The sequence below is a fragment of the Amblyomma americanum genome, chromosome 1, assembly GCF_052857255.1.
Source record: "Amblyomma americanum isolate KBUSLIRL-KWMA chromosome 1, ASM5285725v1, whole genome shotgun sequence".
NCBI lineage: Eukaryota > Metazoa > Arthropoda > Arachnida > Ixodida > Ixodidae > Amblyomma > Amblyomma americanum.
The window spans coordinates 281,202,087-281,226,640 of record NC_135497.1 but is presented as its reverse complement, the minus strand read 5'-3'; the positions used below and the strand labels follow the sequence as shown (position 1 = coordinate 281,226,640).

Below are 24,554 nucleotides of genomic sequence, written 5' to 3'. Positions count from 1 at the left end.
TTAAAACTAGGTGGCTAGCCACAGGTTTCGCGCACAAAAGACATGCCCACGAGCCCACTTTTCTTCACGAGACGCCTGCGTTGCGGCGGCGCCTCGCGCACAGTACCGTGAGCTCCCGCATATTAGGCTCAAGGGGCGTGACTGTGCCCACTAGCGCATTTGTTGGCCAGTGCACTGGAGAATAACAAGCCACCTCTCATCTCTGCTCCGAAACCATCAATCTATGGAAGTACAGTTTTTCCTCAGTGCGCGCTTCGTTCGATCGTTCTTCTTCTACGGCCGGCGTCCGCAGCTACTGGCGCTTTTTTTTTTCCTCAATAGGCGGGGTAATGTCTTTCTCCCGTTTCGCTGATTTCATTTCGCGAAGCAGACAGCGCGAAAACACGGGACACAAAGGCAGGCGTCAACGTAAACAAGGCGCAAAAGCGCCGCGTTTGTTTCGACGTCTCCCTTTGTATCCCCTCCTTTGTCGTGCTGCGTGCTTAATAAAATTAGAATGCTAACTGGTTGTTCAAAGAAGCACGTCGCTTCTTCTACCTTGGAGTTCACACCCCTACGCACAAAGAAGGTCCGGGAAGGTACTGCAAGAGTACGTAAAAACAAGATCGAATAGGGGACAATAAGTATTTTAATTTGAAATCGAGAAGCCCTTGAAGGGTCATTCTTTGAATTATTTACGACAAGGCGTGTATATATATATATATATATATATATATATATATATATATATATATATATATATATATATATATATATATATATATATATATATATATATATATATATATATATATATATATATATATATATATATATATATATATATATATACCCTTCAAGGAAGCATGCTGCTGTCGCGCCAAGTTACTCGTGGCACGAAAATAGAAGACCCTGCGGTTCGGAACGCAGGCCCCGAGTGTCAGTTAGCTAAGGAATACAAGGGAGCTTAACGACATGCGCGTGTAGGTCTTCGCCTGCGTTCAGGCAGTAATATCTCGTGCACTGGATACTATAAGGAAAACCCTTCGCTGACATAGTATCCGGCTCCGTTAGCGCACAAACAAGCCTAACACGATGATGATGCTAATGATCGTGCAACCTAGTTCCGACGTCACTCCTCTCGCTGACTTTACGCCTTCACTTTTCCTACGCTGGCCGCCTGCAATCGCACTCGTGGCACAGCGAGACTCGTCGCAAAACGAAAAAAAAAAGTTTCCGCCGCGCGTTCGCTCCGTCGTCGGAGGTCCGGCGGCGGCCTAAAGAGCGAGCATCAACGGGAAGGACCGTCATTTCCCAGCGGAACTGGACTGCTGTTAAGACAATGCGCACCGCAAGCGAAGGGGGCCGACCTTGCCGGTGCCCAGCACCCATGGAGGTTGGTGAGGCTGTGGGAAGGGCGCGCTCTTATTTCTCTCTCTTTCCTCGTAACCGACCTTGAACTGGATGCGAGGAGGAAGATAGGAAGCGAAACAGAAGAGGGGAAAAGAAAAAGAGAAAGACTGGAAGGCGGAAAAAACACGAAAGCTCCGCTTTGCGGCTGGGAGAAGCTCTCGGCGACCGCTAGAAATCGGCAGCAACGAAAACCCGCGCCCAAATATGCCAAGCGGAAGCGCGCGTGCTGTCAAAGGCGGAAGAAAAACAGGAAGTTAATGAGTCGGCGAATCAGACGCGCCGCGGATTAGCGCAGCACGCGCCGAAAGGAGGCTTCAAGGTTCGCTTCGAGAGAATTGAAAAGCGCGCCAGGCACCGACCATTCTTCGGCTCGGGCTGTGGTCGGATTCCTTCCTGGGAAAGCCGCTTGCTATCTTACGGGACGCGCTAAAGGGTGCGCCGGGTCGCGATGTTCCCGCCGAGTGCACGCAACTATTCGCTCATGTTACAACGCAGTGAGGTCGTGTGCATGCGCTCGTCAACTGCTTGTCTGGCGCGCAGAATGCTTATAGAGAAGCAAGGACAGAACCTTATCTCCGCGGCGTCAACGTGACACTGCCTTGTTTGCTTCTGACAGAGCTCCACTTCAGCCCAAGGAACGAACGGCCAAGGGAGCAGGTTTATGCGAATCGTCTGGGCGTTGACGCATATTCGTATGCGACCAGCGCATCACCTCAAAGCGCGGAGTACTTTCATTGTCTTCAAGGAGAAAACGGTTAAAGGTATAGTTCACTTCCGCATCACTACCCCAGAAATGCTTACCCGGCACCATCTGCAACGCAGGCACGAATGGCTAAGCTACCCTCCTTTTAGTAGAAGCATATTGCGAGAGGCGTAGACCAGAAGACAGCAGTGTTTGAGCGTATAGCGGGAGAGCTGCACGTGTATATACACCTTCGCTGAGGAAAGTTGGCTACGACCATCGCAACTTATCGCCGCACAGAGATCTATTCTCGATCTTCCTCAGTCCGTGGCTTTTCCTAGAGCCTGTTTCGCATACGAGCGAAATCTCTCGCGATTTCTGTTGCCGCGGCGCAAATCCTGTTTCGACCGGCAGCGGCGTCTCCAGGGCGGTCAGAGCGCTACGCAGCAGCGCGGCCGCACCGATTCTGAACAACGACGTGATCAGCGGAGAAATCGCGCAGGAAAGACTGCGCGTATACTATAGCACGCTGTTTACATCATGTGGTTAATACACTGACTTACGCGCTACATGTGCTAGCAGCCACGTGTCTCGAGGACAATTTAATCAACTTTTGTTCAGCGCTTAAAGAGGAATTTTTCTAAATAACAGATCCAAGTAAAAAAAAAAGGCGAAATAAGGAATAGCCCCTTAAGTCAAGATTCAAGTAAGAGGAAAATTATCAAAATTTCAGAAGGAAAATGTTCCATCCTCCCTGATGATATCATTCATGCAATTTCAGCTATAGTCCTCACGTTGCCACAAAGTGACTTTACACAACTTTTAGGGCCTCGGTCACGCTCCTTTTGACTAATTTCTTCAAGAAGTGATTACGCAAACAGTTTAGCTTACTTCAGGCCTTTTAAAGAGCTAAGGAACGCAAAACAAGAGGACGGAAAAAAGATTTTCCGGAGCCACGCCGGCGCTTACCCGAAAAGCCGAGGCGTTCATCTCAAAGGCAGTCTTCTGCGTTCATGTTGAGTGCCTGGCTTGAGATGGTCCTACGGGACTCAGCGGGTCGCAGAATCCGAACAGAAAGTTGGGCTAGTTGGTGTGGATTCATACTTGGTACCGCAAAAAAACGAGGACAAAAGCGAACGAGGAGACACAACACTGCGCTTGTGTTGTGTCTCCTCGTTCGCTTTTGTCCTCGTTTTTTTTTTTCGCGCTGCCAAGTATGAATCGCAGAATACGCTGAGTTGCTTGCATGTGAAGCTGAGACGCGAAAAGGGACCGCCAGATCCACAAAACAGGGAAGCGCATCGAGTCACTTGGCCGGCAACGAATATTTCTGGCGCTGCAGAACGCCGGTTGGTGGCCCGTAGCCGCCCTTACATTTTGTGCATTGGAAACAACGTCTGCAGTATAACGTGTTACTGACCACACAGGTGTTTAGCAGGGAAAACATAATATATGTACGCGTCAAATGTGTTTTTGCCAGCCTGTTTGCATGCGGCTTCAGAAAGTGACCAGAAATGAGAGCGCGTCGGAGATGAGGGGCCAAAATTAAAAGCAAACGCTGGGTCCTCGCGTCCTCGAGGGTTATTCACACGCGCTGTGATCAATAGGCATAAATAAATCAGCCACATGCGTGTGTGTGTGTGTGTTTTTTCCTCGCAAAGAGCGCTCGTTGTAACGCTTCAGTGATATCGGGGAAAGCTTAATGGCGTCTGTTGCAAGAATTCGCAGTTTGCGAAACTCTCTGCGGGGCATCGCGCTGATAAGCGATTCCTCATGTTTCTTTCCTTTCTCGCTTCTTTTGCCGCCGAAAAATAACTGCCAGGAAAACCGCGTCGAGGAAAGGTTCATTTGGACGCTCCGTCGCGTGTACTTCTTCGGTGGCATCTTGAGGGCCAATCGCTGATTGAAGTGGTTGAAAGGAGGCCGAATGGACGAGGCTTATGGCATGCAAGGAGACAGTGTGCGGAATTCGGTTGCATAACACGTTGGTTGCAAAAGTGGCTAGGCTTTCATGAGTTCTTAGTGCCAGGCAGCCGTTCGCTGTCTCTCAAGCGTTAGCCTTCATCGATTTCAGGGAAGGAGAGACAAGGTCGATTCTGTTTTTTCATGTGGCAGGATGTGCGTGGTTAGGTTGCAGATAAATTCACTGAAGGAAAATGTCACTTACACCCGTGTTCAAGAACACTTTTTTTTCTTTCCCCCGCGGAGTACTTTAATGTAAGACGCTTCAAGAGAAACGCAACCACACATCGCTATATGGGGCGTGAAGTGCCCTAAACCTCAGCGTCGGCGGCATGTGTAACCGGAGCCCGAAAGCCGCTTGCTCCAAATGCTGTTGTCCAAACGCAATGTAAAGGCGACGTCCTCATCGCTATGATCATCAGTCGAGAAGGTACGACGGGAGGCTTTTTTGTTCTGTGCTGCCCAACGCCACTTTCTTTTCGCTGCGTTAGCGTCGCCGACAATCCTGTCAACATCGCGAATCCTGTAATCGTCTTGCAAAACGTCGCGTACGTGCACGGAAGGTGTGAATTTTTTCCTCGGTGCGTGCGTGTGCGTTATGAGGGACGCGCGGGGGGCGGGGGGGGGGGGGGGGGGTTAGTTCTCTGAGTCTCATAGATGACGTATGTGTGTATTGTTTCATAAGGAAGTGCGCGCGCACTGCACTATTTGGCTGAACAGCGAAATAATGTTGTTGTCACGCAGATTTCTCGCGCGAAGCAATGAACGATTACAGAATTTTTTTTTTTTCAAGAAATAAATGCGTGTTGATATGGGACACTTTGGTTCGGTTTCTTTTCGGTCTCCCCGCTCCCCGATTGTTGCACGTTCGGTTAATTCGGATATTTATCTCCGGTCCCGTGAAATCCGAGTTAACGGGGTTTTCCTTTATAGGGAAATCTCAGCTCAGCTGATTTGCTAAGGGGCACAGCGCTCGTGCCCATGCCGCTTTTGTGTATATGTGTCTGCGCTCTACAGGACGCAAACACACACTGTGGAACCAAGTAACACCTTTAAAACTTCGCGTTCTTTGCTCCGGAGAACAGCGCTCGCGCGCCCTCACCACCTGGTCGTGACTGCGTTGAAGGCTGCAGACACGCAGCTCATGATCTCCATGAATAGCTTCAATAACTTTTCATAACTAGACACGCAATTAGCAGTTATGCCTTTCACAATAACGGACTTGCGACACGTTTTAGTCGCATGCACACAAAGCCGCAACAGCTGAAATATGCGGTTTTCATCCTACCTCGCTCATTTCCCACCACGGCCATCGTCTGTATACGCCTGCGAACGCAAGCTATACGAACGAAACCGGCGTTGAAGTGGAACAAGCACAATTTTTTTTTGACATACATCTTTCACTAATGAAGTTAGCAAACGCTAGGGGGGGAGGGGGGGGGGGGGTACGTTTGGCCAAATCAATATAAGGGAGTAATAAGTAGTGCTCGTAAAGGGTTCAGGCTGGGTAAAAACGGCGTTATTGAAAACCGCTGTCATCAGTCGCATCGCCCAACAACGTGCAGTTCGCACAATCTTTCACTGTCGGCTACTCGTAAAGGCAGCATCACACTGTAGGCCCAAGGAAACAGCAAATAAGTGCTAGAAAAGCCCTACAAAAGTTAGTCAACGTGCAATGCACATTAAAAACGAAGTGCATAGCTTCATTTTCTTATTACGAACTAAGTTTTGAGTTCAAACGAGCAGAGGTGTCAAATTCACGGATCACATTTTTTTTTTCGGCGCTAGCATCGCGTACGCTGTCATAACCCTGGAACACGATGTGTTTATTCCCCAATGCGCCTTTGGTGGCTTAATGACGCACGACTTCTGGACAGCACTTTCGCTTTCTGCGAGTCAGGGTCTCAGTAATGCGTTACGGCTGGGGAAACACGGCGATGCACAGTTGGTCGCGCGGATTGAAAAACGTGCTTCGCATGCATACCCTGGCGAGACTGCCCGCCGCATTTCCTCGTACCATCAGAGGGGCTTGCGCGCGGCACGCTCCCGCTGCACCACGCTAACGGCAGCCGAATGCTTTGCCCATCAAGCCGGGTACACGTGCGCCGGCGACGTAGGTCGGGATGGCTCTGTATCTGCAGAGTGAACCTCTTTCATGCGTCATGTTGATGCCGCTCGCGATATGTTCTCAATGTCGATTCAAGTGCTTGCTCATGTCTTAAAATAGAAACGTAAGATACGTTTTAGGCACTGCCTACCATTGGCACTTGCCTGTACGCCTCCTTTTGCAAGCAAAACAAAAAGCGCGATTCGGTACGCTGCCTTAAAGGGGTACAGACGCAAAGTTTTTGGGTGTCCGTTTTTTTTTCTTTTTTGCTTCGAAAAAGGCCTACGGGCCTATATTATAGTATACAACTCAAGAGCGAGGTCGCAGATGCTCCTCAAAGTAGGGCCTCCAACCAATGGCGTCAACCTATTTTCATGACGCCGCGATTAATCCGATATTCCCCATTCATCTCCACCCCCTGAACCGTCACTCTAGCAGCTCCAAGGGGGTCGATCAAGGGGGAGAATCGGCCGACGCCATTAGCTGGAGGGGCTCCTTTGCGCGGCATATGCCGCTTCCATCTTGGGTTGTATCGAGCTATAGTAATAACAAAAAATTAGCTCAAAACGGCAGCGCTCAGCGTTAATAATTAATTACAAACGATTTTGTACAGCCAGTTTCGGTCTCGGTCAGCGTCAGTGCTGATGTGCGCATTGACGTCACGGTCAACCGGCCAACCTGGACTACCACATTTCATACGACGTCGGCGTCACTGGCAAGCACTAGCTGTTCTTGTTCGAACAACCGCTGGGTTCGGTGACGTCACAATAATTGGAGCAAGTGCACCCTGACGTCATTCGATGTTTGTGGGAATGCAGAGCGGCTCCTCGGGTGACACTGAAAACCATGTTAAATTACGTCCCACTCAGCGTGCTGGAAGGCGTCTGCTTACGCCCATATCGTTTTATTTCATTCGAAATTCTGTGTCAGTATCACTTGGCGCCTATACTGCTTTCAACGCATGTACAGCTGGCAAACCCGATAGCTGACATTCGTGACGAGCCCATTTCGTGCGCTGTGAAAAGACGCACTGCGTACATTTTGCTTTCCTTTAAAAATTTTTCTTCAACACGCAGAAGCGCCGCAGCAAATCTTCCAGAATGAAATCGGCCAGGTACAGCATGCGAGAAGTCCCTCTTACTTTCAAGCTATTGTGGCACGCAGCGCGAGCGCCGTACTTGTTCTCAGGAGGAGTGGTTCATCAGTGCGTATAGTCTATAGTGCGACGACCACAAAGGCGACTTCCGCACCGAATTCCGCGATGACGCTAGCAAAATTTGAGAGAGCTCCAGTGCCCTTAGCCGCGCTGAGTTGGCGTCAGGACGGGACTGCTTGCATGAAAAATAAAGGATCCCGTACAAGGAAGGTGACGCTGAACGGACGCAATCCTAGCTCTCAGCGCGTGGAGCACAAACAAAGGGCGCCGCAGGATACAGATAACCGTTGGCGGATACAGGCAGCGAAATAACACGCTCAAGAAGAAAGAATGTCGGCTTTCCCATTGCTTTTCTTCGCGGCAAAGCTGAACTCTCGCGAGCGCGTGAACGACGGAAAAGGGATCCCAGTGTTAAGTCAAATTCATAGCACTTGGTTTATATTTGGGAGCTGTCAGTAAAGATTCCTCCTTCCTTTCCGCCATGGCTGCGTATCTGTGCAGTTGGCGTTTCAGCCGCCTGTACTTTTTTTCCGAAATGGCGGTGGCACGATGGATGAACGAGAGGAATGAAATCGTTCCTTCTAAAAATGAGGAAAGCCTTATGCGTCGGTTAATAGCATGGCTCACACGGTCCAGATGTACAGAAGGGAGAACTGAGTTTGCGAACAGCCACCCTAAACTCTATGCATCGAAGCTGCTGGCGACACCTCCTCTCTTTGCGTGAACCATATATGTTTTAGTCACTCCTCCGGCAAGTCACTGGCCGCGGCTCCTTTTTGTGGCACAGTCACTTCAAGCTGTGCAGTTGGGCGGGCGTCTTGTTTCAGTACCGCCCAGCCAGCGAGCCATACGCAGCCAACTATGCCAAGAAAAACAATGCAAAATATCATCGAAGGATCCTTTGCTGGCCTCAGCGGTGGCGCCGACTATGCAAAAAAAAACACACACACACACACACACACAAGAAATCGCTCTTGCGGCGCTGTTCGGGGGCTCCCTGTCGCGGATGTTGTTCTACGGGCGCGACTGACGAATATATTGCGCTTTGAGCGCGACGCGACCGGCGCCACTCGCATGATGCATTCCGTGGACAGAGGCAGCGTCGTTCTTTACTCGGTGCACAAATTTGACCACGAACACACACGCGAAATGGCAGCTGCAATGGGGTGGCGGGGCAGGTGGAAATTGGCAGTCAAGAGCAATTTCACCTGGGCCAGCAAAGTATAATAATAATTTTTGTTCATCTCCATGCTTATCGTTTGAGGCCATACAACTTGCTGTTCCCAGCGGTAACAGAGGCCGTGTATCGATAGCCTATATACATGTAAAAAAAAACTTAATTTCAGCGGATTCCTAAATTTTGCGTTTTTAAGGAATTACATGGGCTTCGCGATAAATTGGCGCCGCGAATAATTTGGGCAAAAGGAGAGCTAAGGTTTCTACCACCTCTGCTTCGCGAAATTTAGCGCTCGCGAAATACTCTGATATTGCGATTTGACCTTAATTCGCGAAGTATTAAGCTCGCGAAAAGAAAGCGGCTGGAGGTTTAGCATTGCGAAGTATGAAATATTGTGCGAAAGCACAGTTTTTTTGCAGGTGGACTCAACCACCAAGTACAGTTGGGGACAAAAGTCTGGAGACCATGTGTTCCTGAAACGAAGCCGATAGTTCTATTATTAGCCAGCGGCTGGAGACCGCACTTGTGGAGATGAAATAACAAAATTTTGACATTCACCTCCACAAGTGTGGTCTCCAGCCGGCGGCTAATAGCAGAGCTATTGGCTTCGTTTGAGGAACATGTGGTCTCCAGACTTCTGTTCCCGACTGTACGTACCTGAAAGCGCAGTTGAGTTGTCCACTGCCCAGGAAGCCAGTTATGGCCGTCTTGAACTTTTAATCGTCAGTGCTAATTTACCCAATGTACTGTACGCCGGCGGCCAATATTCAGGCTGCTTTTTCCGCAGCAATGTTGTCAACACCAACGCGTATTGCTCCAGTGCCGTGTTTCTGCCACAACGTTGTCCACGCCAATGAATGCAGCGCACATCTCTATGTCACTATCGCCACATAGCTCAAAGCGCGAATATTAATTACTTTGATAGTATAGTATTAGTTGACGAAGAAGGCAGCGTGCAATGCACAGCGCGAGAGTGCGTTGCAGCTCAACTCGAGACGTGCTTGGCTGCGACAAAATCCTAGTGCTCTCGCGCAGTGGCCAGCGAAGCTAATCTGTTCGCACCGCCACGGGTTCGAATCATAGTCTCAGATATTTATTTAATTTATTTATTTCTTTTGGCACAAACCCACAAACGCCACAAGCATACAAACATCGCAATATCTCGCTCGGGGTTTACCCATCGGAGTACTGCTTCCGCACTAATAAGTCGTGCACAGTATCTGCTCACCGGGAACGGCGCCGATTCGGAGACGGAGGGCGTTGCTCTTGAGTTCCGAAAGCGGAAGTGACGTGAAGCTGCCTCACGCTAACGCTACAGCAATGGAGCGATTTGCTTTCGCACCCTCATTTGTTTTTATTGTGCCCTTTCCATTTAGCCGGTTATAAGCGATAGATATCGGGAACTTCTAGCCCTTTCAAAACGCTCAGGCTGCTTGGAAAGTTCGTAACAATCATATCTTTCTTTCCTAGAAACACTGCACGAAGAGCCTGCGCGCCCAAAGGTTGAAGCGCGTGAGTTTCTGAAAAGTACGGAAGTGACTTCGGACGGGGCGGCAATTTTAATGAGCGTCTGCCTCAGTTCTCGAACAGCCCACAGTTACCAAGACGCGCAACGGCGTAATACTGCGGCCAGCGAAACTTGTCCGTGTTAAGAGCACAGCGTCCGCATTGGGCATGTTTCAAGCGAAACGCCAAGGTTCCGATCGTCCCTCTCAAAAATGCAACTGTGCACGTGACCGCCGAATGATCTGCGGCCTCGGTTGGGTGGGCTAACAAAGTACTGCCTAGCACAAAAGCTATTCATTGCATCAAAATTTAAAAAAAGAAGTTAATTAACGTCGCTGATTACGGACAGTCAATATTAATGCGATATTGATTGGTGCATGCTTTCATGCGAGGGTGTGAAACTGAAAGACAGCGCAGTTCTTAAATAATGAACATTCCGTCTTCCTTTATTTTCTTGAAGAGGAGGAAGGAAGGGGGAAGTGAAAAACTTTGAAGGAGACCGATTAAACAAAGAAAAACCCTGTTTAAAAATTGTTTAAAAATCTTTCGCCGGTTTGATCGCACCCTACCAAACGATCCGAGAGGCTGCTGACGCGAATGTTGGGTAGGGATGAAAGGTCACGTATGTTAAGTTTGGCGCTGAACGTTAGAGGATCCGCCTCGCTCATCAAAGGTGATTGACCACCTATGAAGGAACACCATTGATGCATTCCTGAGCACAAAATCGAGTCAGTCAGCCAGAGGGTCTTAGGGAGCTGTTTTATTTTTCCTTGCGAAACACATAATAAAACGCGTGTACGTCGGCATTACTAACTGACCACGAGGTTCACGTCAATAGACTCATCCGCACAGCCTACAAAACTGCTCTCCTTCTCCTTAAATCAACACCCACTGAGAAACTCCTTCCACTGGGGGTGCACAACACCCTGGGAGAGCTGCTAGAAGAGCACCGCATAGGTCAATACCGCAGGCTCTCACATACCGAAACCGGCCAAATTCTCCTGCGCCGACTTGGAACGAACCTCCCCGGCCATACCACGGCTACACAAAATCCTCCCACTGCTGTCAGTAATAATCTGAACATTCCGCCTCTTCCAAAAAATACCCACACGGAGCATGATCGAGAGAGAGACGGAAAGCTAGAGTGAAGCCTTTGCACAAGAACTATCCTCCTCGTGCTCCGGCAGTCTATGTAGACGCGGCCGAATATTCGCACAGACCAGCTCACGCATTAGCCGCAGTAGACGGATTCCAAAACCCAATATTTAGTGCGTCCATTCCAAATTTGCAAGATTCCCCGGAAGCGGAAGAGGCAGCAACTGTCTTAGTTATGGCACACTCCTCCGCTGACTATATCTTTTCTGATTCCAAAACAGCAATTAGTAACTATGCCAATCGTAAAATCCACTCCCCGGCTGCAAAAATCCTAGAATCATTCCACCCACCACATCGCCTCATCACCCTCCTCTGGGTCTGTGCCCACAGCGAACACCCAGGCAACACGGCCGCTCACACCCAAGCCCGAGCACTCCTCAACCGGGCTCAGAGCGACCTGCCTTCGTCTCGCAGTGTCAGGGATCGGCTTCTGAACTATCTTGGCCTCACCCCGTTTTATAGAAATTCCGGCCTAATCTACCCTCCACCGCACAAATCTCTTTCAAAAAGCGACCAGGCTTTCTGGCGCAGGCTTCAAACGTCCACAGTCACGACCCCTTTCCTTCTCTCCATTGTAACCATCGGTGAAACCTCTCCTCACCGCCACTTGTGCCCTAGCATCAGAGCCAGGTTATCACATCTTTCTGAACTGCCGAAAGAAACCCAAGCCCCCGTGACAAGGGTCAGGACATCATGAGCGATGGGAGGCTGCTCTGAGCAGCTCGCTGCCGGAGGTACAGCTTCGGACAGTGGGCTGGGCACGAGGAATCGCCGAAGCACAACAGTGCCCGGCCAGCAGCCCGAGTGCCCATCGTCCTGCTTCCTCTCCCCCCCCCCCTCCTCACTTGGTTCCTTCATGAACCAATAAGGTTGTTACCTACCCACCTGTCCTGTTTTACATGCTCACACTTCGCCCTTGCGTCATGGAAAGAACTCGGATGTTCTACATTACTCTGATCGTCAAAGCTCGTTTGGCGCCCTGTTGAAGTGAAAGCTACAGGCACGAAGCGGGAGTTGTAATTAGACAGGCACAGACGCCTGATTACCACGCGTTACATAACGTTTGATTCCTGGCCACTGCGCAGGGAAGAAAATAACACTGAGTGAGTGAGCGCGGCCAACATTCATGTTCGTAACTTTTCTGAGTAACTCTCTTTTCTCCCTCAAACGAGTAATCCCTCTGCATCACGCGTGATATTAAGTTACTGGCTTACGCATATCTGGTTCATTAGACAGTTTTAGCTTCACGTACGTAAAATCTCCACGTACGCAGAGCTCTTATGGGTGACCAGTGCGCATGCGCAGAACGCAAAGGGTCTGCGTGAGTCTCACGGACGTACGTGAAATTCGGATTTTTACGTTGCGGTCTTTGCGTTGCTTGCGTACGTAGCGTTGACAACATGGCGGCGCCCTGCCCGCCCGCTTCACAGCGATAACAGCTTCTCCGCTAATCCCTCGACGCGATATCGTGTTATAAACTGTTGTACTCGCCTTCAGCGATAAATAGCTTTTGTTTTTCAGATAGAAGGGAGATTTTTCAGATCTTAAGCATGACGGTGTTGCGTTCGTCGTCGTCATAGCAATGGTCTCGCGAGATCTCGAACTAGCGAGAGTGCGCCAAAATCGAGGCAGCAGCCGCCCCGTGCAAAACATGATTTCTGCTGCTCCGCGCCTTCGCTTTTCCAAAAGCGACCATTTAGACTTCGCGATGTGAGGGAATGAAACCCATTTGAGGACAGCACGCTAAAGCGGTGACCCTATATTTGGCGATAGATGGCGCAGAAAAGCGTACCGGAACAATCCCAGGTTAGTTCCATACGTTAATTCAGTCTGCGTCGTGTACGTGAAACTAAAAGCGTCTCTGGTGAAATGCGCGTAGCACACGTGTTGTTACGTTTACGCACGTGAAGCTTCTACGTACGTGAAACTAAAACTGTCTCTTGCACAGATTAGTACAATATTATCTGTTGGCTATCTAACCCGAAACAACAACAAACTAGAGATCACCCAGAGAAGGGTAGTCCGATTTTTTGTATAATAAAAATCGAACGCACGACCCTCCTAGCGATCTTCTTAACAAAGCTTGTGTTCCCACTGTGAGTAGCCGAGCCCATCTCTTGACGTCTGAAGTTTCTTTTTCTCGTTTTGAGTGGAGCACTAAATGTTGACGTAAACCAGTGTTTGTCCCCTTCATCAACAAGAAACATGCACGAAAACACAATAAACATTTAACAGAATATAAATTTCATTGTGACATTATTCTTTTGCCATAAGCAGCCAGAAAATGAAACGCACTAACAAATGATACCGTTAGCTGCCCGTAAGTTATAGAATTTCTTTTGTGACTAAGTTCTGCAGATATCTTCTGAGTTTCCCTATACATTATTTTATTTGCGTTTTCATTAGTGTTATCCTTTTATGTGTGAATATTAGCGAGAAGCGCCCTATTTGTTTCTGAATTTGCGTTGTGTAATTCTGATATTCCGCTGTTATTTTATCTATTTGTATACATAGATCCTTCCTGGAATGTATTCATCACCCTCGCATTCGCTTACCTGACTTGCTTTGTTGTAATGCTGTGTCTTCCTTTCTACTTGATTTAAGCCCGTTGGCCTATCTTTGTGTGCGGGCGTAGTTTATGAGTTTAAATTTTGCCCTTTCGTGTGATCTAAACTAAACAAAATGATCAACGCATGTCCCATTGTCTTGAAGGTTTTTGTGCGGGTGAAATGAAGGGCGTGCGGTAAGCTGTCGTGTGCTTCATTTTCCTCTTCTTTTTTTGGTAGCTATATTCTTTGAACATTATCTTGAAGAGGCTCTCATTACGGGGCTCCCGAACACGAACAACGACCGCCTGTGCCAAAATGCGATCCTTCTCCCTTACAATTTTTTACAGATGAAAAGGTGGTAGTTTCTATGAAAGTCCCATGGTAGCGATTTTGCGAGACAGACAAAAAAGAGTCGCACTAATTACGCTAAATTTTTATCACTCGCTACCATACCATTACAACGCTCTCCTCACCTGTGTTTCTCTTTGTTTCTCTTGGGAAACACTTTTTTTTTTCATTCTCTACCCCAGATTTGTTAACGAGCATCCACTTTTATCGAGAAGTTTCGACTTTACTGCGAGCTTCAGGCAACAGCTTCGCGAATGCACTGGCAATCTCGATTTATCCGACCCAACTGCGTCATCCGTCAGCGGCAGCACTGTTGCTCGCCCAGACATGTGACACTTTTGATGAAACAGGAAGTCAGACGCAACTGGGCCGGCAAGAGTGTCCAAAGACAAACTCATTTATACTGGGTGTCCCAGCTAACTTGAGCCAAAAGTTAAAAAATCGATTATTAGAGGCAGGCGAGTGAAACCAGTTGCATATTGGTGACAGCCATCTTTCGCACCACAGGCACATTTTTGTTTCGCAGTTAATAATTTAATCAAGTTTAATTACCTAAATTAATAAATATTGACTTTAGACAACGAATTGCATTAGAAGAGTTGTCGAGCACCTTCAGAAACCCCCATTCCACCATTTACCACAAGTAAATCCTCACGTGCGTCTTTTTTTCCCAGCTCCAAAGAGAGCCCGCGAAATACAGGATTAACCACGTGACTGACGCACTTGCGCGCCACGATCGTGCTGCTCTCAAGCGTGGTTTGAGCAAACGAAATCGCCTGCAGCCTTGATTCGACGGCCCCGCAGCAGCGGCAGGCCGGTAAGTTGGCGGCGGCAGCTCGCACCGTCCTGTGTGCCACTGGCTGACGCAGACAAGAAACCACCGCCAACATATCGGCCTGCCGCTGCTGCGGGGCCGTCGAGTCAAGGCTGCAGGCGATTTCGTTTGCTCAAACCACGCTTGAGAGCAGCACGATCGTGGCGCGCAAGTGCGTTAGTCACGTGGTTTATCCTGTATTTCGCGGGCTTTCTTTGGAGCTGGGAAAAAAAGACGCACGTGAGGATTTACTTGTGGTAAATGGTGGAATGGGGGTTTCTGAAGGTGCTCGACAACTCTTCTAATGCAATTCGTTGTCTAAAGTCAATATTTATTAATTTATATATTTAAGCTTGATTAAATTGTTAACTGCGAAACAAAAATGTGCCTGTGGTGCGCAAGATGGCTGCCACCAATATGCAACTGGTTTCACTCGCCTGCCTCTAATAATCGATTTTTGAACCCTTGGCTCAAGTTAGCTGGGACGCCCGGTATATCGCCTGTGTAATCTGACCCGAGGGAAGTCACACTTCCAGCAGGCCATTTCGAGGCATTCAGCACGCTGCCCGACCGACCGGAATAAACCGTATTAGGAGAAGAGAGAAAAGCGAGCATCGCCCAAACTTCAGCGCAGTCTTGTAGGTTCGCACGTGAACGAGTGCCTTCACGGCGGGCCGGCAAATGAGCATGCGCTGCGGTCAGGCAGACACAATCGCCGACGGACGTTTTTTTCCTCCGGGCGGGCAGCGCGTCATTGTGACTGCACGTGCGGTGCTTAGGAATAAGGTCTCTCCAGTTGAGCGAGGTCTCCTGGGACAGCGCGGCCACGCGTCTTTCTCTCTCGCCGGGCGGTAGCGAAAGTCGAATGGCCTTCGCCTTGGCGACCTCCGAGAGAGCCGACTCACCTTCCACGCTCCTAGTGGCGCCATGCACCTCAATGCCGCCCAGCCTGACGGCGTTAAGTGAAGGAACGCGAGCGATTGATTTCGGCCGTGCCGGTAACCGGTCGAACAACTGCGCAATGTGCGACCAATCTTTGCCTTGCCCCAGTGATGGCTCTTTGATAACTGCTGCGGATAAAAGGAAACGAGAAACACACGAGAACGAGACCCGTGGACGAGAAAATTGTAGTACAATGTTTTTGGCAGCCTAACGAAGAGAGAGACGACCCGTTGCCGCCCCAGCAATCGGTCGGGAGGTTCGAGGAAGACACTGAATTGTGGCCTGGCACTTAGCGCACGTTTCATGCGCCATCAAATGGTTGGACACTGTCGCCGGACCTTAATTTCCAACTCTGGAGCGCGTTTTTATGGAGTAAAAACGCTAAGGCGCCCGTGTGCTGTGCGATGTCAGTGAACGTTAAAGATCCCCAGGTGGTCGAAATTATTCCGGAGCCCTCCAGTACGGCACCTCCTTCTTCCTTTCCTCTTTCACTCCCTCCCTTATCCCTTCCCTTACGGCGCGGTTCAGGTGTCCAACGATATATGAGACAGGTACTGTGCCATTTCCTTTCCCCAAAAAACCAATTATTATTATTATTAACTCTGGCGCGCTCATAATCGGGAACACCGCGTTGCCACGCGGACCTGATTGACGTTATTGAGATTTCCTCTACGCTTCCCGTACTCAGTAAGTTCTTCTGGCCTTTATAAAGTCTACGCTGCTGATTTTATGGACTACCAATACGGGAGAATCTCCACTCTACTGCCCAAAGCGCTGTTATTAATACAGGTCTGGGAACAGCGAGAGCAGTAAATGCGTTTCGTCGCTGTTGCACTGTGAGGCATGGTTCCGCTCGGTTCAGAAATGTGAACGCTCTCGGATTAACTGCCCAAATTTCGAGTAGGCAGCGGCAAATAATATCAGTTTATATGATGCCTCATGAGCAAGCAGCACACAGCCACAGTTATTCGGAAATATGTACTTTCAACATTTAATTTCTTACTAATTTTTTTTCGCCACCGTAGTTTTTACAGCAGGAACCATTACGAATTCTTGCTTCATTTATGAACCTCCAGGGCTTAGTTTACGAATCTCAAAGACGTGTTGTCATGTTCAAGTGAGGGTACACTGGAGCCAGTTATAAAAAAAAATATTAAGGAAAAGAAGAGGGAGTCTGCAGGTTCCTCGAGCGTGTCACAAAGAAGAAAACGTTGAAGCGTAGTGCATGACGCGGCATACATAGAGAGATTGTCGCACACCGCGTCACTGCTACGTTGGAAAATGTGCGAGAAACATTTTGAGAGCTACCTGTATTTTCATTGGACAGAGATGGCTATGTCGGAGAAGTTTGCTAGCTCTGATTCAATATTCTACGAAATTCAAGAAGATGACCACTCTGAATCAAGAATTATGCTCTCGTCAAACTGCCCGCTTCAAAATTTAGTGTCATTTTCAGAGTGACACACGTATTACGGCGCGCTCGCTTCACTTAGGCCGAATATGCTTCACTAAGTCTACGTGTGTAGCCTTAACAGCGGTGCTTCCGGAATTACAATAAACACGCCTCAAAAACGATGGTGCTCGTTTGCTATAAAACGCATTATAAATTATAAACAACGTATTCCGACCATCTTGACTGTCAGGGTGCTGATCATGGTTCTTCCTTTCCTCTACTTTCAATATTTTAGTGCACCAGTAACATTGTGGAAAACTTTCGCCTAAAAAAAATGGAAGGCCTGACGAGAGACATTTAGTAATGAAAAAAAAATAATTTTGGCTGAAAATTGGTGCGCGCTGACAGAAATTTCGAGCGCGTATTAGCTTCACCGACATCAATTCCTAATGACAATTTCCATTTTTACGGCAGCACTATGTCGCCATAGTGCGAGTTCCCGAAGCGTGCGCGCTGAAAGTTACACTAAATTTGCCCGTCACCCCACTAACCCTCAAAGTTGTGGTCTGTATCCCAGTATCAGCCATTCACATGTGGCAACGATGGTGCTCGTAAGCATAAAAATAAAGTATACCGCAGATACTCACTTTTTTTGGCGACTTCCGTGGTCTTCCGGGCCCCAGCTTTGTCGTCACTCTTCTGGTCTTGTCCCGCTCCGGTGTCAGCCATAGCAGGTCTGTTAAGGGCGAGAAGAATATAGCCGCACATGAGTAAAATAAAGTAATATAGCATTTACGCCTCTATTCTTATTTTCCTGTGCTGCGGTGCTTCATTAAAACAAATGTCCGAAGAGCCGTAGTTTAAATGAAGATAGTCGCTGATCGATATTCAACTGAAGGCACCTGAAGGGCCAAACCGTCCAAGGCTCCCATTGTGGGGGCGCAGCTTCCTTACCTCAAAGACCTGTCCTTTCTATTCGGCACCTGCTGGCGCAATGGAACGATGCAGCGCAGCCTCGGCACGGGTAACGCCCGACATCATCGGCCAATCACGAGTCGATATGCGCGTCTCTTGCATAATCATCTCTGAAGATGGCGTCACGAATGCACTCTCCCCCATTCTCGGGCGCGAGGGAAGCCCGCCCAATGGTGGCACTTCGCGTTCAGAGGCGCAGGGTAACCCGCAAGAGATGAGAGAGAGAGAGACGGCAGGCGGAACCGCCGTTTCTGTCACGTGACTGAGCGTCAAGTGACTCAGCAACATCCAATAGCCGCGTCTGCGCGGCGATTCGATGCTGCAGCATAGCGTCCCTCCACGCCTCGTCCGCGGACAAAAAGGCATGGCGTCTAGTGAACTCTACCGCCTCCTGCCCGCTTAGCCCCATCCGCGAAGATTTGAGAAATCTGCTCAATTTTTATTCGCAGCTGTGCGCCCCGTGGGCTGAGGAGCACTCACAGTCCACGCCGCCTCGCTCATTCGGAAGCAAGAGGGAAAGAAAGGAAGGTTTACGACGCTGTATCCTGAAATTTTTAAAAGGGAGAAATGAACGATGGAGGAAAAACGCTAAGACGCCCGTGTGCTGTGCGATGTCAGTGCACGTTAAAGATCCCCAGGTGGTCGAAATTATTCCGGAGCCCTCCACTACGGTACCTATTCTTCCTTTCTTCTTTCACTCCCTCCTTTATCCCTTCCCTTACGGCGCGGTTCAGGTGTCCAACGATATATGAGACAGATACTGCGCCATTTCCTTTCCCCAAAAACCAATTAATTAATAAAATGAACGAGTTGTGAAGCTGTCTGTGACGGCCCTGCCAAGGATGCGTTAAGGGAATCATAACACACACACACACACACACACACACACACACACACACACACACACACACACACACACACACACACACACACACACACACACACACACACACACACACACACACACACACACACACACACACACACACACACACACACACACGCGCGCGCACGCACACGCACGCACACGCACGCACGCACGCACACAAATAATAATTCGAGGTCAAAAACGACAAATTGGGTGCTCCGTGGCAGTGTACAGAGATACAAAAATATCTATTAATACTTCGCTGTCCAAATTTTCCAAGGATTTCACAGGTAAGATTTAACTATTGCCGCGGTTTTGCTACTGAGCGTGAAGTCGCGCGAGGAGATGCCGGTCGCATTTAGACGGAGGCGAAATGCAATGCATCAGTGTGCTGAGATTAGAGGAACGTTAAACGGCCCCATGCGACCAGTTATTATCCGGAGTATTTCACTACGGCGCGATTCACAGCACAGAGGTAGCTTTAGCATTCAAGTTTACAATTAGTTTTTTCCCTCCCTCTCTTCTGTCGACAGCTCGAGTAATCAAAAGAAATGCGAACAGCGCGGCGCCTAGGGGCTCCGCTGTATTTCTTTTCATAGAGGCAGTACATACTCCGTGGGCATAAGTAAGCGAGCTCATTTCTTAAACTTAATCTCCTGCCTCAACAAATTACACTATTTCTTTTATTTATTGTTAATGCCTTTCGGGCCCCTGCGAGGATGAATTAAGTATACTAGCAGTACATGCAGTCTTAAAAGTACTCACATTTTTCTCTTGCAGCTCAGAGCGACGGACTACCGACGAGCGTCACAGTGGCAGGGTTGGCAGGGCTCGTGCGCAGCTCTGCGACGCGTCGGGAGCGTTGTCTTCTCGCGACTGCGCGTTGGGTCGCGCGCGGTTGTACCCGCAGCAACCACGCTATCGTACACGCGGAGGGGGCGCTGCACAGCCAACGACGGAAAAAGAAAACAGCATTACGCGAGAGCAAAAGCTGATAGCGAGCGAGAGAAAGGAGGGCGATGCGTAGAGAACAAGGGGGAAGAGGTGGCCGGTCGTGTAATGTCGCGTGCGCGTGCACCGGGCGAGCTGTCGTTGAGAGACACGTCACGACGATCAGGAGAGGCCACGTGGAGTAGCTGGGTTCTCCCGCGGCGCGTATACGCGCGCGAGCGCGCTTTCGTGCCTCGTGACGTCACGGCGTGCCTCCGCTGCGGTCGCCTCGGCAGATGCCGCCGCTGTTGTCGGCGGCCGCTTACGTGCCAGCTACTTTGCCGAGTCGCGCTGTTTTAGAGTGCAGCTCTAATCTTAGGCGCCCGCTCCTGGCTTCCGCGTCGTCGTCGTTATCGGCGTAGCCGGCAGGGCTATAGGAAAGCTTAGAGCGCGGCGAACCTGCAGTACTATACACGGTTTTGTCGAACGTTTTTGGCAACACTGCGATTTAGCCTTAGAACACTCCCCGTTTGAAGAGTTTGGACGGGCGTGTTTTTCGAGCAAACAATAACCCCAGGGAAAGACAAGCACCGAACGCTGGCACGTCCCCTTCCCCGGCGCCTTAGCAAAAACTGCCCGGAATGATTCGCTTGCCACGCTGCCTTATGAAAACCAGCGCGACAGGTGAAGTATATATCAGCGCTTTTTCAATTGCTACGCGACACGCGTCGTATGCACCGGCGCAAGCCTTTTCAAACGCCGCGCCATTATACCGGAAGAGCTTTGGGGTTGCTATAATCATCAGCACCCTTGTTTGTTTACAATCGTCAAAACCGTGCATAGCAAAGCGGAGAGCATGGCAAAGGTGGAGATGAGGAGGGGGTAGCGATGGAAAAGAGAACGGCGGAAGCGTAAGGTGGAAAGTGGAGGAGGAGGGTACCGGGGGGGGGGGGGGGGGGGGCAGGCGAGAGGGGTTGCGCTCAGTTTGTGCCGGCTGTTGCGCAGTGACTTCCTAAATGCGTTTACGGCTAGCCGTCGTGCTTAGAGCGTGCACCTCAGCCACCTCCGCATAAGCGACTGCAGTGGACCGGAAGAAAATTTATTGGAAACTCCAAAAACCATGATGCTCATTTCACGAGGGTTCAGAGGTATGCAGGAAACAGTGCGGCCACGGCGACGGATAAGTAACCAGATACGACATTGAAGGGTTCGGTTAGCAGCCGTCGAGCACGTACAAGCAGGAAATCTGAACAAAAGCTTTACTGTTCACACGGCTGCCGGCTGCCACCACGGGCCGCGTGGCGCTGAACACTAAAGATCACCGAGGGAATTTCGAATGTTCATTACATCCTCTTGATAATCTATGGCAGTCGGAAATAGTTGGTGCGAGCGCAGGAAGCATTTTATTGGTGAAATTTTGCAGCGACGAGGAACTGGGCACGACCAACCACTTTGCGGACAATTTCTTGCCGGTCCTTGCTATCGTGAAGCTGGGCAGCTGGCGCGCCAACTAGCCCAACAACGTGTCTTATAAAATCATCGCATTTTAAATACGGGGCCTGTCCGTACTACGGCTATACTCCGACGTCCGTGAAAAGCACGGCTCACGCGATCCACGTGCATCAGTTCCGCCATCTCTAGGTCGGAAGTCGGCATGTATCGATGTAGACATCGACGAAGCAGTCTCCTTGTACGGCTACATGCGAAATGGAACGCGTCCCAAGATGGCGGCTGTCCGACTAGACATCTGAGTAGACGACTGGGAGTATTGGAAGGCACCCCCGCGAGGGAAAGCTGGCGCCACCACCTATGCGAATTTCCTAAAGCGCACGTCATCCACCGCGGGAATGCCGGGAAGAGGAGGTTTATAATTTGGCTTGGCTCGTGTTGGGCCGCAAACGTGGATTCAACCGCGGCAGCTGCGCCGCGACACTGTCCTCTGCGCGCAGATGAAATTTCAATAGTGCGTTTTTCACTTTAATAAACTTCACGCCAGTGTTTGGAGGGTATGTCAGATTTCACAGCATTTATTCGAGGTTTGCCTCGAGAAGAGTCTTATTTTTACGGCTAAGTTCACGTTGCATGCCCAACAATAGCCAAACCAAATAAGAAACCTCGCCTTCCCGGCATTCCTGCGCCACTCCTTGATGGATTTCAATGCAGAGCCGCCAGCTTTCCTTAGATAATAGTAAGAAACTCTATGGCTATCGGCGTGTTATTAACCGCAGCTCCGAGCGTTGTCTGGCACTGAGGGGGCACGTCACGTGTGCTAATCCTGTTAACTCGTGCCTGTACATACGTGTCAAAAGTGGGAGACTTATCCTTCTCGGACGGGGAACGGTGGGAGCCGGAACTGCGGGCCTCGGTGCCCGCCTAGACATGTCATAACCAGCTCGAATTGGATACGACTTGCTTACGACATATAAAGTATAATGCAAAAAAACAGCGCGAACAAACAGGGACTAGACGAAGAATACACAGGAACAAGCGCTGTTTTTTTGCATTATGTATCACCAACTCGCCCGCTTATCTATCCTGTTGAATATAAAGTATGAGTGCGTGTACTTAAATTAAGGTAGGTGGCGTATGCCACAAAGCCCAGGTAAAAAAAAAACGGTTCTGCGCTGGACCCTCCTCAACTTTGGGTTAGACATTTTCCGTGAGAAGGCTTCGTGCTTGTTTAGATGTTCGGCTCGCATGGAGAAAGCTCATGAACTTACGAGAATGTATTATAGATGTCTGCTGTAAAGGATGAATGTTCAGCGAGCTTACACAGGGGTCATAAGAGCAGTTCCCTAGGTCCTCGGGACGGGGGGACCCTAAAGTAAAACTCAGTGCCGCACCTGCTCACATCCGGAGCCTCCCGCATGCAGACCTGTGAGTCGTCCTGGTGGACAAAAGAGTGTATGCCACCGCCACAGTGCCGCGGCGGACAATTTTTTACTGGTGGAACCAAGCTGCGGCGCTCGCCGCTTGGACCTTCCTCCTCAGTCTTACAAGGGACTTGTGCAAGCTGGACGAAAAATCCGAGCAGCGATGTACGCAGATGAGATCGGTGTACTCGGGGATCACTGGCCCAAAAATAACATCACCTACTAAAGACAATAGATACTATTAACGAGCATGAACAGCAGTGTGGCATGCAATACGCAGCAGACAGGTCGGAGATCATTAGGATTAGCAGACGAAAGTAAAGGGAAAGTACGGGAAAGCTGGCAGTCAAAATTGACCCTAACACAATTCTGGAAAAGTCAATAGTCACAGTCCTAGGAATGTGGATACAATCCAATCAAATATGCGGACATACCATCAGCCTCATAAAGAACTCAGCAAAACAAGTTGAGAGGATGATTGGTCGAATCACGAAACGAAGGGCGGAGATGAAGGAAAAAGGAACCCTCAGACTTGTGGAGAGTCTCATTATCAACAAAATTGCACACGCACTGCCCTACCACCAAGTCAACAAGGCAGAGCAGGTGAGAATAGACACCCTCATTAAGGCCCTGTCTACAAAACTGCACTCACACTGTCGAAGAACACGTCAACCAAGAGTCTCATTGTCCTTAGAGTAACTAGCACCTTCCAGGAGATCAGAGCAGCAGTCCTCAACTCACAAGAGAAAAAATTGGGGTGAACTAAAACCAGACGAAAATTACTGAGCACGCTGGTTTAAAAAACGATCCACAAAATGAAGACAACGACGAGGAAGTATTAAATGACAGCTATAGGGACCTATACGACGTGGTTCCCATACTTAAATGCATGGATCTCCCCATAAACAAGGGAAGAATACCAGTCAGAGCTCAATACTATGAGAGAAAGTCTAGATTCGACAATTTGGCAAGATTCACAGATGCAACCACAGATAAACTCAGAACATCCACAGCAAAGCTGGGTTGACAGAAACGGCAAAATCAGGGACTCACTTACAATCACCAAAAGCACGACCCAAGAGGGAGAGGAAGTCGCAATCGCCTTGACGATCAGAGCCAACAAACCTAAACCCACACTAAAATGTATGCCAATTCTAAACAGCATGTAGAAGCTACTTCACCGAGGACATCTGCCAACAAGCGACGGAAATCATAAAAGACGGTCGAAAGCACTACACAGTGCGCACATCCAGTAGCCCACGATCGACAATAATATTGACACCCGTACATGAAGGGACCACGGGCAACCTGCACGCGGACGGGGCCAGCCGAGCACTCTCCTTCCAGGAGGCCTACGCCCTGCGTGAGGAAGACCTGACCCCCCTTGACATGACTTACTCTGAAACAACAAGTAAAGAAGTAAGTACAGAGGGGAGAGGATGGTTTATGGTTTATGGGGGTTTAACGTCCCAAAGCGACTTAGGCTATGAGGGACACCGCAGTGAAGGGCTCCGGAAATTTCGACCACCTGGGGTTCTTTAACGTGCACAGACATCGCCCAGTACACGGGCCTCTAGAATTTCGCCTGCATCGAAATTCGACCGCTGCGGCCGGGTTCTAACCCGCGTCTTTCGGGCCAGCAGCCGAGCGCCGTAACCACTCAGCCACCGCGGCGACTAGAGGGGAGAGGAGAACCCACCCTCCTCCCAGGCAGAAGCCTGGACA

At 49.5% G+C, this 24,554-nt stretch overlaps 1 protein-coding gene and 1 pseudogene across 1 annotated transcript in view; one reads left to right on the top strand and one right to left on the bottom strand.

Moving 5' to 3' along the window:
* The window catches only part of LOC144115194 (long-chain-fatty-acid--CoA ligase 1), a 121,526-nt gene extending 101,366 nt beyond the window's left edge, over positions 1-20,160 (bottom strand). The window contains exons 1-2 of the mRNA XM_077649459.1: positions 19,792-20,160; positions 17,831-17,919 (exon numbers count right to left, since the gene is read on the bottom strand). Coding sequence (XP_077505585.1) covers positions 17,831-17,912 — 82 coding nt within the window. The 5' untranslated portion in view covers positions 17,913-17,919; positions 19,792-20,160. The remainder of the gene's footprint in view (positions 1-17,830; positions 17,920-19,791) is intronic.
* Positions 10,789-11,997, top strand: LOC144116441 (uncharacterized; annotated as a pseudogene).
* Positions 20,161-24,554: the final 4,394 nt, after the last annotated feature.